The sequence below is a fragment of the Hirundo rustica genome, chromosome 6 (assembly GCF_015227805.2).
Source record: "Hirundo rustica isolate bHirRus1 chromosome 6, bHirRus1.pri.v3, whole genome shotgun sequence".
Lineage (NCBI taxonomy): Eukaryota > Metazoa > Chordata > Aves > Passeriformes > Hirundinidae > Hirundo > Hirundo rustica.
In genome coordinates this window covers 33,987,848-34,002,272 of record NC_053455.1, presented here as the reverse complement: position 1 = coordinate 34,002,272, position 14,425 = coordinate 33,987,848, and the positions used below count along the sequence as shown (strand labels likewise).

The 14,425-nt window shown below is 35.7% G+C and overlaps 1 protein-coding gene across 1 annotated transcript in view; it reads left to right on the top strand.

Annotated features, from left to right (window-relative positions):
- The window catches only part of SPRED1 (sprouty related EVH1 domain containing 1), a 60,964-nt gene extending 48,321 nt beyond the window's left edge, over positions 1–12,643 (top strand). The window contains exons 5-6 of the mRNA XM_040067194.2: positions 2,815–2,973; positions 7,629–12,643. Coding sequence (XP_039923128.1) covers positions 2,815–2,973; positions 7,629–8,288 — 819 coding nt within the window. The 3' untranslated portion in view covers positions 8,289–12,643. The remainder of the gene's footprint in view (positions 1–2,814; positions 2,974–7,628) is intronic.
- The last annotated feature ends 1,782 nt before the right edge of the window (positions 12,644–14,425 follow it).

Below are 14,425 nucleotides of genomic sequence, written 5' to 3'. Positions count from 1 at the left end.
TTGCAGGCTGTGGTTAAAGAATATTGAATGTGGGCAGTGTAATTGCTTTGGACAGTAGAAAAGGAGAATGTGTGCATCTGTGTTAGTGTGTGTATTTGTTCTGTATACGTTCTTGTGGAAAACTTTATATGTTTGCTTCTTACTTAAATGCATTTTCAACACAATACCATTTTTGTTTCTGGGGCTTCCTACTTCAGATTGTCAGTGTTTCCATTATAAATGTGGGGTTTCAGGTGGTGTAATAAAACATCACATTGGAACAGGAAGTGTTGTCCAAGGAAAAAGTTTTTGGATACTAATAAACGTGGTTTGACTGTATCTAAACTACAGTTTAATTAAAAGCAGAGGTTTCAAGCATGTTCATCTGGCATTTCTGTAATTCAGTATAGTGAATATTTATTGGCTAAAGAACTGACATGATTGCTTTTCATTTTAATACCAGAAGTTAGTCTGTGTCCACTTAGCTGTAGTGTATAGGTTGGTAAGCTGAGCATTGTGCTTTCAGAAATGCTGTCTGGCGAGTTCTTGCCTTACAAAAGGTCATGTGCTTTTCTCTGTCTGCTGCCACCCCGAAATCTGTCCTTGAAGTCAATTAGTTTGAATTGTGGTATCTGTGTTGGAATTTTCTAAAAGCATTCTTTGATAGTTGCTGTGTATAGGGCACAAAGGTTTGCTTTAAGATTAAGGTTTGTATTTTGTACATCATCTGGCCCTGCTAGTTAGCACAGTAAGAGATGATCTGTGCCTGTGTCCTTCATTAGATGGAGCCCTCCTTGTCTGCCAAGGGGAGTACTTGTGTCTGCCTGTGTGAGCATGTGCACGTGTCCTTATTCCTCTATAGTGTAGATAGTTTATTTTTAAAGAAGAAAAGTGCAAATCACCTGCAGGGACAGGAAATAATGCAGGCTGCTGCAAATCTCACCCAGGGATAACGACTGGCTTGTGGGTAATATGTATTTTTTTCCCCGGCAAGGAAGGAGTAGAAGTTTTTTCAGCTTGCTCCCTTCTCCCTAGACCACTCAAATTTATAATAACCAAGGGAAGGGGAAAGGGGATGCTTATCATTGTGGTTTCTGTAAAATGGCTTCTAGCTGTTAGCTTAAATGCTTGTAGTCATTTTAAACATTGCTCAGACCAAAAATGGTTGTAGGCATTTCTTCCTCATTTTGAATACAGCTCTTATGTGGTTTGAGCCACTGTTTTGGAAGCTTTTTATGTCATTGGGCAATGTATCTGCAGGAGTACCTTCTGCTATGAAGAGGTTTGCTATTGCACTAATATTTGCTGCCTTTTTCTCTTAAAATAAGTATACATATATGAAGTCTAATTGTTGTCAGTCATTCCAATATTTCTTTTAGATTCCTTTCCCAACAACATTTGACCAGAAAATTTAATTTTGACAATAACAAGGTCAATTACTTTGTTGTGGTGTCAGGCTCAAGGATCTGCAAATATTACTTCTTTTCGGCATTTTGTCTGTCTCCAAAATTTTTCAGGGGAACTTTAACCTGAGTGAGCTTTTGTCTTTCTTGTGGTATACGCTCTCTAGTATTAATTACACTGATCATGAATTAATTACTAAATTTAATGTTTTCCCACATGGTGCTTCTGAAACAATGTATAAATTCTTAGCGATGTGACAGTTTTCTTTCTCCTACAAAATCAGCTACAGACTAACTACTTTGTATTATCTAGATGTCTTAGAACTTGATACATTAGGCTTTTATGTATGTGAGGTGCTAATGTGATCCTGGAATAAGTTCCTTAAGTATTTTGATGAGTGAAAACGAATGATTCTGAGTTAATACTTAACCTGTCAAAACATAAGGTTTGCCTCTGCCCCAGTATTATTCTGGAGTGTTTTTATTCTTTTCCTCCAAATGTTTTCTTGATACATACAAATCCTTATAATAAAGCTGAAGCATTCTCATTGCTGGAAGCTTGATGATGCCAGAATTTTATCAGTCTGTCCATGATGACAGCCAGTTAACTTTACAACATCCCTCAATGCAAGCAGAGCATACAGTACCTTTTTGGAGGCCCAATTGAATTTGTGTCAAAATGCTCTGCTGTATCCTAAGTATGTCCCAGTCAGTCAAGCTTAAAGAATGAGAACTGTTTGTTTTTCAATCCATTTCAGAAACTGGATCGTCTTACAAACCGGTATTCCACCCAAACATACTTCCTCTTCCTTTTTCTGAATGGCACAGGTCCTGCAGCTATCTCATGATATATTGCTTCATGGTCTCACTTTCGTATCAGGTTGCCTGATGCAACTTTAATTGCAAAAAGACAGTCATTACGTGTTTATTGCACACTTGCTGCAATTAGATATTTTAATTGAGCCAGTATAAGCTAAAAATTACCTTCTCTTCCTTTCCAGCTGATTTTGCTTTTAATTTATTAAGAGATCTGACAGATTTTTTTTTTCTCCAATCATGTTTGTGTAAATACTGCCAGCCTCGTGGGTAGTTTAGAGAAAACATCATCTCAGAGACAGTTTAATCTCTACTTCCTTAAAGAAGTCTGATTTGGCAATTGTATTTCAAAGGCATGTATGTCTAGTGCCTAAGTTGTGTACTGTCTGCAGAGAAATTCTGTATCTACTAAGGCTGACTCAAAGTAAAGAAAAGACTTGCCTACTTCAAAATGCTTTAAAAAATGTGCATTTAAGAATACTTGTATTTGTAGATACCTCAAACACATTATATAGAACACACTATATATTAGCACATTTATGTATGAACTTGTTTGGTTTGGTGTTGTTTTTATATAAATGCAAAAATCATTTAAGGGCGTTCTTATGTGTTCTAGACCGCTCAAGAAAATACATCAGGTTCACTAATGAAGGATCACCTTTTTCAACATGAAACGGTAGTAACCAGTGAAACTTACAACAGTGCAAATTTAAGGCCTTCAGCATTTCAGGATTTCAACACCGGGAGAGCCTGTTTTCCTAGCCAACCTAACCAGGTAAGATTACCCATAAAAGAAGCAGTCCTTACTTTGTTTGTTGTATTAATGGCACACAGTATGTAGTTTCTGCAAGAAATCACAGCATTCCAAATCCATGTACTCTCAGCTTCTTGAAATGTTCAGTATAAACTTTGCAGCTGAAATATTACAGTATTATTATAGCAGAGGTAAAGCTTTGTGAAGGTATTGACCTACCTTTGTAGCACACCAGACTACATGAATAAATCTTTAATTTCTTTGAAGTCTGTTTCTGTATTGCAGATTTCAGTATCTGCAACCTTAAAAAGCTGCTAAAATTTTTTCCGAAAATGTTAATTGGGCATTAGCTCAATCTTGGTTACAAGTATAGCTATACTGTTTTCTTAGAAATATTGAAAAGTATCTTTAAATTTGTTGTCTTGGATGCATTGTACAGTAGGGCATTTCTGCTAAATATTTTTATTGAAGTGTTGCTTTTGCTTTCTAAATGCCTATTTAAACTAAACTACTCTGTTTTGATGCAGAAAGAAATATATATATATATATCAGTTATGTATGAGAAGTATTCAGCCATTGGTACAGCTTTTGGTACAGCTTTTCCTTTAGCAATATACAATTTTTTCTAAAGCTAAAAGAACTGACAGTTTTTGTAGACTGTAGATGTAGTCTTAGTAAATTGGATTGTGATTAATTTGATGGTCTTATGTCTAGAACCAAATGCATGGGAAGCTTTTAGAATATGCTGAATAACAGAAGTCAAAGCAGAATGCAAGTTCAAGTAATTCTGAAGACTTACAAAAAATATTTCTGCTGCTTGAAACAAAGCTTTTTAGTGCCCTCAGTTATTTTTGCAGAGAAAAATACAGTTGTACTTAAGTCTTATATCACCTACTCTTAAGCTGCTTTATTGGGCAAAAGAGGCGCAAGCAGTGCTATCTGGAGAACTAAGAAGCTTGAAATTATTAATTTTTGATTTTTAATCATTGACCTACTCCAATTATCTCTTTGTATAAGTCACCTCATATTTTTGTTTCTGTTAAGGTACATATTTTCCTTCTTCCCATTTACTTTTAAAGAGAATTGTAAATATTTTTTAGAATAGACTGGTTGAGTGATTAGGTTATTGCAGCTAATATTTAATGGCTACAGTAACCAGTGATGTATGTCCTCTTAGTCTTCCCAGCATTGTAAAGTGCAGTACCTTAAAATATCTGTATGTTTTAAAAGCATGTGTAAAATTGACTACTGAGAGTGATAATTTAGGTTGTGTTAAACTGATTAGTCTGTGTCCATCTAATAGAAATTAAATCGAAATTTCTTTCAAATGACAGTGTTGGAATTCAGTTCTTGGAAAGTGAAGTTATGGGGAATTCCATGAAAATTTAAGTAGATATTTTTCTCACATTGCATCTGCACCTGCAAGCAACAGACACTCTGCTTTTTGCATGGTCTTGTGGGATGCACATTTAGAACATAGGCAGGTCACTAAAACTTCACATTCTGTATGTGCACACACTGCACTGGCTCTGCTAAACTCCATGGCACAGCAGATCTTGAGCTAATTATGGCATTTGTTTCAATTTTGTGTAAATAAGTTTGAACACTCTTACTTAAGAGTGTGCTCATAAGCTGAGTAGTTCAAGAAGCACATGCTCCAACTAAAGAAGTGATTAATGACAATTCAGATTTTACCTGTAATATTTTGACTGTTAGTAAAAAAATACTCGAGTCCTTCAGCTTTCCAGCTTCTGATACACGGATGTGTGTTAAACTTAGTACTTTGCAATGATATAGGCAGCTGCTAGTGTCTTCATATTGAGAAGTCACAAGGTTAACAAAGTCAGGTGTATCTCTTTGAGGAGAAGCAGCAAAGGTTACAGTACCAAGGAAGTGATTATGCCTTGTTTATAGGTGCACCCCTTCAAGTAAGGTGAGATACTTGTAGGTTCAATTGCATCAACAAAAATTTTCTGCCGAATTTCCGGTTAGCTAATCATGTACAGAATCAGATTCTCTGTGGAATTTCAGTTTGCTGTAACATTCTTCCTCCCTTCCTGCTTTAGCTTCACATAGATGACATTTGTACTGAGTTTTAATTTTGACTATTTAGAGGACTGAGCACACTATTCTCATTAAATTTTGCTACTATTTGTCCCTATCTGAATTTGGGTTCTGAATTGTTTGTAAGTTTTCGTGTACTTCATGCATTCACAGAGGTCCCATTTAATACCCAGTGAGTAAGCTCTTTCCAGCATTTCTCCAGTTTGCCTATTTTTCAGCATTTTCTGCTCAAAAGATATTTCTTAATATCAGTGCCATAAAGAATGTAGCACTGCCTTATTTGTAACATGCCAGTTAAGCATTTTTAGGCTCAAGACTTGAAAAAATAAAAGAATTCTATGTGTGTAGTGTGTTCTGCTCAAACAAATAAAAAGCCTTCAAAGGCTAAGAAGAGGTCAGATTCTACAGTTGTTAATATTTGTAGTGATCTTAAATGGTGATTAGCTGTCTGGGGAATGGGAGGTTGAGAGTGGGTTTTTTGTATTGAGGTTTTTGGGTTTTTTACTTTTAAACAATGGGTTTTATTTACTGTCTTAAGTGCATGCATAATATTCTATGTGGACAGTGGGATAAGGATCCTTTATGCCTGTAACATGTGGAATTCTAATTACTTTTGCGACTTTTTTCTTTAAATAAATCTATGCTGCAAAATGTTCAAATAAGGCAATTAGCCATAGTTAGTTATTTTTGCTAAACAATAGATTCTTCCTCTTGTTTGAAAACAAAATAGGGCAGAGAAGCAGTCTGCTTTTATAAGCAAAGGGGAAGCCTAACTGCTTGCATAGGAGCCTGGTTAACTATGGAAGAGAAGCAATGTTAGCTGAATAGGATATAACCTTTCTTTCCCCAGTATCCTTGAAGCCTTGTGGAAGTTCAACTATGTGGCATGAAGCCAAGAAAAAAAAAATTGTTCTTGTTAGCGTACTCCAGTTGAAAGTCCCAGGGCAAAGCATCTCTAATTACAGTTCTGTACTCATCACACAAGGATTGTTGAGCAGGGAAGTGGTGGTTAGAGCAGGCTACAGATATTCTTACATAATCAGAAGATAGCATATTTTAAGAAGCTCTTCCTTCCTCTTTTCCAGCTGCCTTCCCTTTTCCCTTGTCTCCTACCCCAAAACCAGGACATGCAGACTTCAGTGCAGTAGGAACATAGACACGTGCAAAGTGACATAGAATGTCTTAACCTAAAACATCATCAGTTTCACACACTGCAACAGATTAGAAACATGCAATTCAGTTGTTGTACTTGACTATGGAATGCTGACACATTGATTCTCATTAAGTTGAGTACTAATAAGGTAAACCATCTCAAAGCAACAATACTGATGCCAAAGATTATTCCCAAGTAATTCATGATTCTGGAAGAATTTGTAAGACTAATAGGTTAGGGACGGGTTTTTTGTCTTTTCTGAGAGATGGTTTACAGGCTATGCACTTGATAGAGAAAAAGACAGAATTTGACTTGAAGCCCACTCATAATCTGGCTCTGATTATAATAGTCCTACAGTGTAGGAAAATAATTGCCTCCCTGTAAGGTAGAAATACTGGGGCATACTGAGACCCTTGCTTTTTTGCTGCACCGTCTGCTATTTTCTGGAGCTACTTTTATAGACGTGCTAAATTTCTATCCTATCATCATTTGCATGTTTTCTTGCAAGTCACATGTAATGTGATTTCAGTAACATTTAGTGGCAATCCACTGTTTTACACTTAGATATCTAAGGCCTGCAGTATTTCAGTTTGGATGATTTTCTGATTTTTGTCATCTTTGACAACTTTTTCATACCCCCCCCATGCCCTTTCACTTTAAGGTGGAATAAGTAAGAACTCTATCTTATTTCTCCGCTGGTTTTGTATGTGTTTAGCACATTCCTTATTACTTGCCTTTTGAAGTAAAAGGTCTTAAATTATGGTCAGTTCATTACAAATTGAGAATTTGAGAAGTATTTGGGTCTTTGCCTGCTGGTCTCCTAAACGAATCAATTTAATTTAGATTAGCTACGGGGAGATGCATTCAGAATATGCGGTTAATGACTGATCATCATTCGAAATGTTATTCTTCATACTGCAAAATCCTTATCTCGATAACTTTGATAAGAACTTACCAGTATTCAATACTCGTTATAAACTGGAGAGAATTTGAAAACTTAGGGTGGGAATTAAGGAAAGCTTCTCCTGGATAACACAATAATGAATGTATCGGGGAGTTAGTCCTAAAGCAGCAGATCATCACATGAAATCAGCACATAAGACAAAATTAATCTGTGGAATTAGTTTTCACTTTAAGATGTTAACACTCTAATTTTGAGCATAATTCACAGAGAAGCATCAAGTTTTATGTGGATTCCAAAATACCCAAAGCTCTTACGAGACACTAAAAAGTCAGGAAAGAATACCAAAGCTCACAGACCTAATACCCTGCAGAAGACTCATTATGCTGGGGATGTTTGTAAATTGTAGTAGTGAGAAAATAATCTGCATTTTTTATCCTCAAGCAGCAAGAGAAAAAAAGTCTTGTTTTTTTAGTTTTCTAATCTATGTTTTACATTGTAGGTGGACATACATTTGAGACTTGACCATGGTAAACTTCTCTTATTTTGCCATTTCAGGTCCCGCTAAAGTCAATCAGACACGTTAGTTTTCAGGACGAAGATGAAATTGTCAGAATAAACCCCCGTGACATTTTGATACGTCGTTATGCAGACTACAGGCATCCTGATATGTGGAAGAATGACCTGGAGAGGGATGACGCAGACTCAAATATACCATTTTCTAAATCAGACAGTAAAAAATCTGACTATTTATACCCGTGTGGGGATGGAACTAAGTTGAATTCCCTAAAAGACTCAAAGAGTTCTGTGGTATTTAAAACTCAGCCTTCCTCATCAAAATTTAAAAACTCAAAAAGAAGAAAAGAGGATGGTGAGCGTTCCCGCTGTATATACTGCCAGGAAAGGTTTAATCATGAAGATAATGGCAGAGGCAAATGTCAAGATGCGCCAGATCCTATTAAAAGATGTATCTACCAAGTTAGTTGCATGCTTTGCGCAGAGAGCATGCTGTATCACTGCATGTCAGACTCTGAAGGAGATTTCTCTGATCCTTGCTCGTGTGACACTAGTGATGACAAGTTCTGCTTACGCTGGTTAGCACTGGTGGCACTCTCATTCATTGCTCCATGTATGTGCTGCTACCTCCCGTTGAGAGCATGCCATCACTGTGGTGAGGTGTGTGGGTGCTGTGGAGGAAAGCATAAAGCTGCGGGATGAATCAGTCTTGTGCCAAACAGAGCTGAAAAATCTTTGTTTCCAGGAAGCATCTAACTTGGATTTGTGGAAGCTTTTGGCAAGCTGAAGGGAATCTTCTTTCACGCAAGAGATGCTTGATGTGGAGGAAGCAGCAAGACTTGTCAGACCTTGGCATTTTACAAGTGCTAGCCACGCCTAACTATTTCCTTTGAGTGCGTGGCATTTGTTGCGAGTTGTGAAGGAGATTTTGCAAAAGAAAGCCTGTTCGTATTATTGGCTATAAAATGAGTATATAAACTATGATTATACTAAAAGGGATTAACTTTTGCCACTTTGTACATTCATGGTTTAGTTGAGGGGGCTCTTTTAAAAGGATTAAAACTTATCTGAGGGGAAATTTTAACTAAAAGTGCACTAGTGACAGTTGATTTAAGATTAAGAAAAGTTAATACTCAGCAAATGAGAAATGAAACTGATTTTAAGTGCAACTAAATCACTTATTAATAGTTTTTTGGAAGCAACTTTATGTATAAATAACAAATGTTTATATTTAACTAAATGTGTAAGGTACGAATTATTACGTGTTAAACTTTCCTTCCCTCCGATATAGTAGGTATGGACCATATCTACTGTCACATTCCATGGTAGAATTTAAATAGTTAATTTAGTTGCATTTTTATTCCAGATGGACAAATTGATATTTTCAGTCCTGGTTCCCTTCAGCTACAGTTTGTGTTGAGTTGTATCCATGCATTCTGATAATCTAAAAACTTTTAAAATATTAATTATTCTAGTCTTGAGTGACCAATATTTTTTTTTGTTCTTGTTAAGCACAGATGTAATTGTCTAAAATGTTCTTGTTAGAACATAACATTTATTTTTATATATAAATGACTTTGATTTCAACATAATAGCAAAAAGGACGTTGTTTCTGTTGTTCAACCAGCAAGTTGTTTTCTTTTGGGGTGTCCTCCAAAAATACTTTCTTGCATATTCAAATGTTCATTAAGCAAAAGGTACATTAAGGCAGTTGTAACAAATTGTCATCAGTGTTCTTGTTTATCCTTCTGTTAAACTAGGATCCTGTTCAGCTGTTTATCAAGTACTATGATTAAAACAAAAGATTAATAACAAAAGTGAAATTGTTTTCATTATTTTGAACCACAACTTTTTCTAATTTGAATGGGCAAGAACAAAAGTACTGTGTGTTTTGTTCAAAAAGAACAACAAAAGACTTAGCTTGAGAAATAAATTCCAGCTCAGGCAAAACTGAGTGAACTTCTTAATTGGGGAAATTTGAAGGCGGGGCTGGGGAGGGAGGCTGGGGAGTGAGAGTGTGTGTGTATGTATGTGCATGAGTGCTGGTATATTGTGTATGGTATTTCTTATTGTTTTGTACGTAGTAAGTCTAACTTTCAGGTAAGAATTAATCAATCAACTCACAGAGAATTTTTTAAAGCATTACATATTGTGCTATGTTATGAAATAAGAATAATTTACTTGTTAAAAACCTGTAAAGCACTAAAACCAGTCATAATTCATTAGCATAGGTGCCTGATTGACATCTTGGCTGGAGTGGGAAAGATTGTCTTTAGTATACCTTTGTTATTAAACACAGAACCAAATAATTTTAATTTAAAAAATGCATTACTTACTTTTCTCACTTATATACACATTTCTTCAGTATATTATGTGTAATTTTTTTTCTGCATGTATCAGATCCCTTAATTTTCCTTTGTCGCCCAGAAGTAAAATGAGCAAATGTATATAACTCTCTGTCTGTAAAATACTTTTTAAAAGAAAACATTTATATTTATATTACAGCTTGAATTGACCGCCTTGTGTACATAGATCATCTTAAAGTATTATTTCACATTGAAAAAGAAGACAAATATCTTGATAAGTTCAGAAGTTATGGAAGAGCTTCTAGTTTTGTATTAAGAGTTTATTGGATGGCTGAAGTCCAAGAAAATGACATGGTAGCAGCAATCTTGGGATTTACTGTTTATGTATTTGAAAGCTGCTACTCTGGTTGGTTTTCATGCTTCACACATTTTCAGCTAAACTTGGTTGCCTAGAATAGACTGTTAACTTTAAAAACAACTTTCATTAAAAAATGGTGATGGTTTTCTAGTGATGGGAGGAATTTAATATTTGTAAGTGCTAAGTTCTTAAATCAAGGTGGAGAATTATGAACAACCTAAGAAAAGAACTTGCTGGCTGTATAAGAAAATGTTGTATAATCATATTGTACATATACTTCAGAAAGAAATTAGTTTTAGCAGTTTTCCTCTGAAATTCCTGGTCCTGTACTGTATTTTATATGACACATATACTTTAATATTTTTATGAAATGTGTGCATTAATATTTTCACTTTGCATTTAACTACTTTGCTGCTAAAATAGTTTCACCTTTTGCTTTTCTCTTTGAAGATTTGTATCATCTAAAAAACGGTTACTGAATGGGCCCGTGCTTGCTTGTTCCTGTCGTGCTGCAAATGTCAGCCAGCTTGCCTGGTTTGAGAGACTCAACGAATGCAAAGATCCGAGGTTGCACAAGGATTGGGTTTAGTAGCATACACGGGTACTTCGTCTCTGGTGCTAGGGATCTTACCCACTGTAACATTTAGGAGATGAGCAGTGGAAGGTAGACATACAGCAAACCCATTCCAGAACAGCGTGTTGCAACCAGACATCTTTTGGGTTTGGCGGCACATAGCATTCATTCTTATCTCTTCTGAAATACTTTCTTGAGGATTTGGAAATAGAGAAATTTCTTCCCCGATCTGTAATCCTTGCCCTTAAAAAACTACGGTGGAGTTGTAGTTTGTCAGGCATGTAGTAGCAGAGCTTTTTGTTGCTTGGAGGGGACCCGAGCCTTTGGAAACCGTCGCTGAATATTAAGTAAATAAGCTCGTTGGAAGCCTCGCTTACCGTGAAAATAGTTTCCCTTGAAAGTGGGGGAAGTTAAGGGAGAGCGGCGCTCGGGCACCATCTGCCGGGCAAAAGCTCGGTGGCCTTCAGGTACAGCTCTCCACATCTCAGTGAACGGGCTGCGCAACTGGGTTACGCTTTAATGAAGTTATAGAACAGTCATTCGCAATGTGACTGGGATCCTTTAGCTCACCGTGCCTCTTAAGTTTCTTTATTAATACTGAAGTAAAAATCCTTTATTTTGTTAGGTTTAAAATTGTTGTGGTAGCCTGTTACAGGAGCATAAGAACCAGGAATGAAATGAAAATTCTTTTGGTTGTGTCACTGGGCTTATAAGAAAGGGGGTTTATTATTTTTTTTATTATGATGATTATTTTATTTATTTCCCCTCTGGAGGTTCTTCCCACAGCAAAGTGATGGAGTTTTGATACTCATGCAGAGGGAATTTTGCCTTTTGGTTTGTGATACAAATCAAGTTGTGAGTATGCACAGGTGAGTGTGTGTTCTCACACATGAAATTCAGTAGCTGTGAAGGATACACCTACAGCTGTGTGCATGGTTAAAGCAATATCTAATAATAATCTACAATCATTATGATAACTGTTTAGTAAGAGCATGATGTCATAAAACTCTTTGAGAGCTTATAGAAGAGATGTTTCAAACAGTCTTAACCAATACAGTTTTTCTAGAGAAGCAAAGGTTTTTTGAAGAATGCCTTAATTGTGCATGTTGGAATATAACATTCCCATTTTAGATGAGTTCTCTTCAGAATGGTCTGTTCGTGTGTACCTGGAAGATGACATCGAACACTTGTGTAAATAATGCCCAGGTTTAAATTAGACTTTAAATCTTTTTCAAGCTTATGGCACAATCTGCAGCCAGTACAGCTATACATTCATATTAGTAAAATGAAGATTAGGATTGCTGGCTGGCAACAAAAACAAGAACTTGAAAGAGATGCCTTATGGTACTATTAGTCCAGCAGCTGGGATAAAACTTGTTTATTTTGGTGCATTTACAAGTATAAAGAGAGGTTGAGGAGGCTGTTGGGTTTTTTTCATTTTGTTTTATTTTTTTTCCTCTGAAAATTTTGATATGTTGTGGTTCGTTAAAGAAATCAAAGCATTTGGTGAAAAAGCAGCCTTCATGTTTAAAGCTGCAGTATAACTGTACATGGTTTTCCTTCTTTTGCTTGGTGCCATTTGCTTTTCACCCTAATGACCCCAAAGTGCCTCATGTGTATATTGTTTCCATTAAACCTCAACCGCTATTTGTGTCTACTAAATGATGTATAATTTAATTAACTCATCCCATAGGTGTTTGCTTAAAGAATATGAATATAGCTTGTTACTTTGGGTATATAATGTAAATATGTCTTTAACTTTGTAACTGGTTTGTTATCAATATCCTTGTAAGGATATATCATATCCTTGTAAATTGACACAGTAGATAACAACATAAAAACTGTTTCAATGTTTTTCCTGTAATTACCAGATTAAAACTATCTTGAAATGAAAAAATAACACGTTTTTCCATTCTGTGTTGGGTTTGCTCAGAACAGTGCACATGAAATGAAATGTTGCAGCTCAAGAACAGAATAAAAAGAAGTAAATACAGGTATTACCAGCATGTCTCATTGTAGGGACCATTTTTAAGAGTTACTATAATGTTCTAAAGAAAAATGGGCTTATACCAGCTTGCTTTGTATGCACAGCAGTACTTGTCATTGACATCATGCTGAGGAAGTCAAGATTCCTTTACATAAAACATATATATCTGTGCTCCCACTTGACGCCACCACAAAAATTCATATCTCTGAATATAATTCTAAGCTTTGTGTAAGTTACACAACAAGATATACACCAGAAAAGGAAGGAAAACTAATCAGTCCATGAAGAAAAATGAACAAGCAGAAATCTGTGAGACTGTAATTTGAAAGTTCAGTGGTCAGGGTTCAGGATAGATTATTTTAAATTGAATTGTATTTGCTTCTAGCTTTTACAAATGCTTTCTTATTGGTTACAGCCAATAAAGTAATTCTCCCTGTTCATTTGATCAGTTGCTAACTTGAAGAATTTTTATTGCCAGGTGTAAATGTTGCATGGACTATTAAGTATAGATACTTAAGCTTTTAATTGATGATGTGAAAATGCACTTCTATCAGAGAAATGAAATTGAATGAATTGAATGACAAATAAGGTGAGGAGTTAGTAGAGAAAACTATAGAACTATGTGGAAAATGCATATGAGAAAGTAGTTCAGCATTAAACATGGTTTCATACAATTTAGAAACCTAGTGTTACATCTCAGACAAATCAACCTTAATGTCATGGTTAATGCACAATCTTCTGGGTTTGAACGAGAAAAAATGATAGGTAAGAGGTTGGTCTTTTCTTAATATTTTTTCTCCTTTTTTTTTTATTCTTATTTTATTTTGGGGTTTTGTGGTAGGTTTTGTGTTATGGGGGGGGTTGTTTGGTTTTTTTGGTTGGTTGGCTTTTGTTTCTTGTTCTCTTTTTCCTTACAACTGAGTCAAACAGTTGCTGGAGAGCTGGTGGTCAGTTTCTAAAGAGAATTCACAAAAATATCTAAGTCATTTAGCAAATAATACTTAGCCTTTTGTATCGCTGGTTCCTGAACCTTTCAGCTTACTGTCATGGATCCATATGGGATCCTGTGCCAGAACAGAAAGACTTTGATCTGTAGGATTGTATCATCACTTCCATAATTTGAGAAGACTGAGCTGTAATTTAACAGTTTGGAAACAGACATAACAAGTAAATGAATGACAATAAAAAATTATCCACGTTTTATACCTTTAATTTGAGATTGGACTGTGTGTACGCACACAATGGGATCTGATTTAATTGTGCTTTGAGTAATGCATACTGTGAATCACTCACAATACTTGGTTTTACCTAGAAGGAAAAGGGAAAAAAAGAGATAAACCAGTTCTTCTAGAAACTTGTATCTCTAGATATCCATGCCCTGACTTGAGGGGTTTGAGAATATTTGAGAAAATAATGTCTTTGACAGAATAAGCTTCTCAGATTAATTGTGATTTCAGCTAAGTGGTGGTTTGGCAGACTCCAGGCACATCTCAGTACCCACCAAATTATATCTGATGGTTTTCAGCAATATGCAATTATCTATGTCAGTTTGAGGTAATGCACAGAAACAATTATTTCATGTTTGGTATTTGCTGCTTTTTAATTTTTTAAACC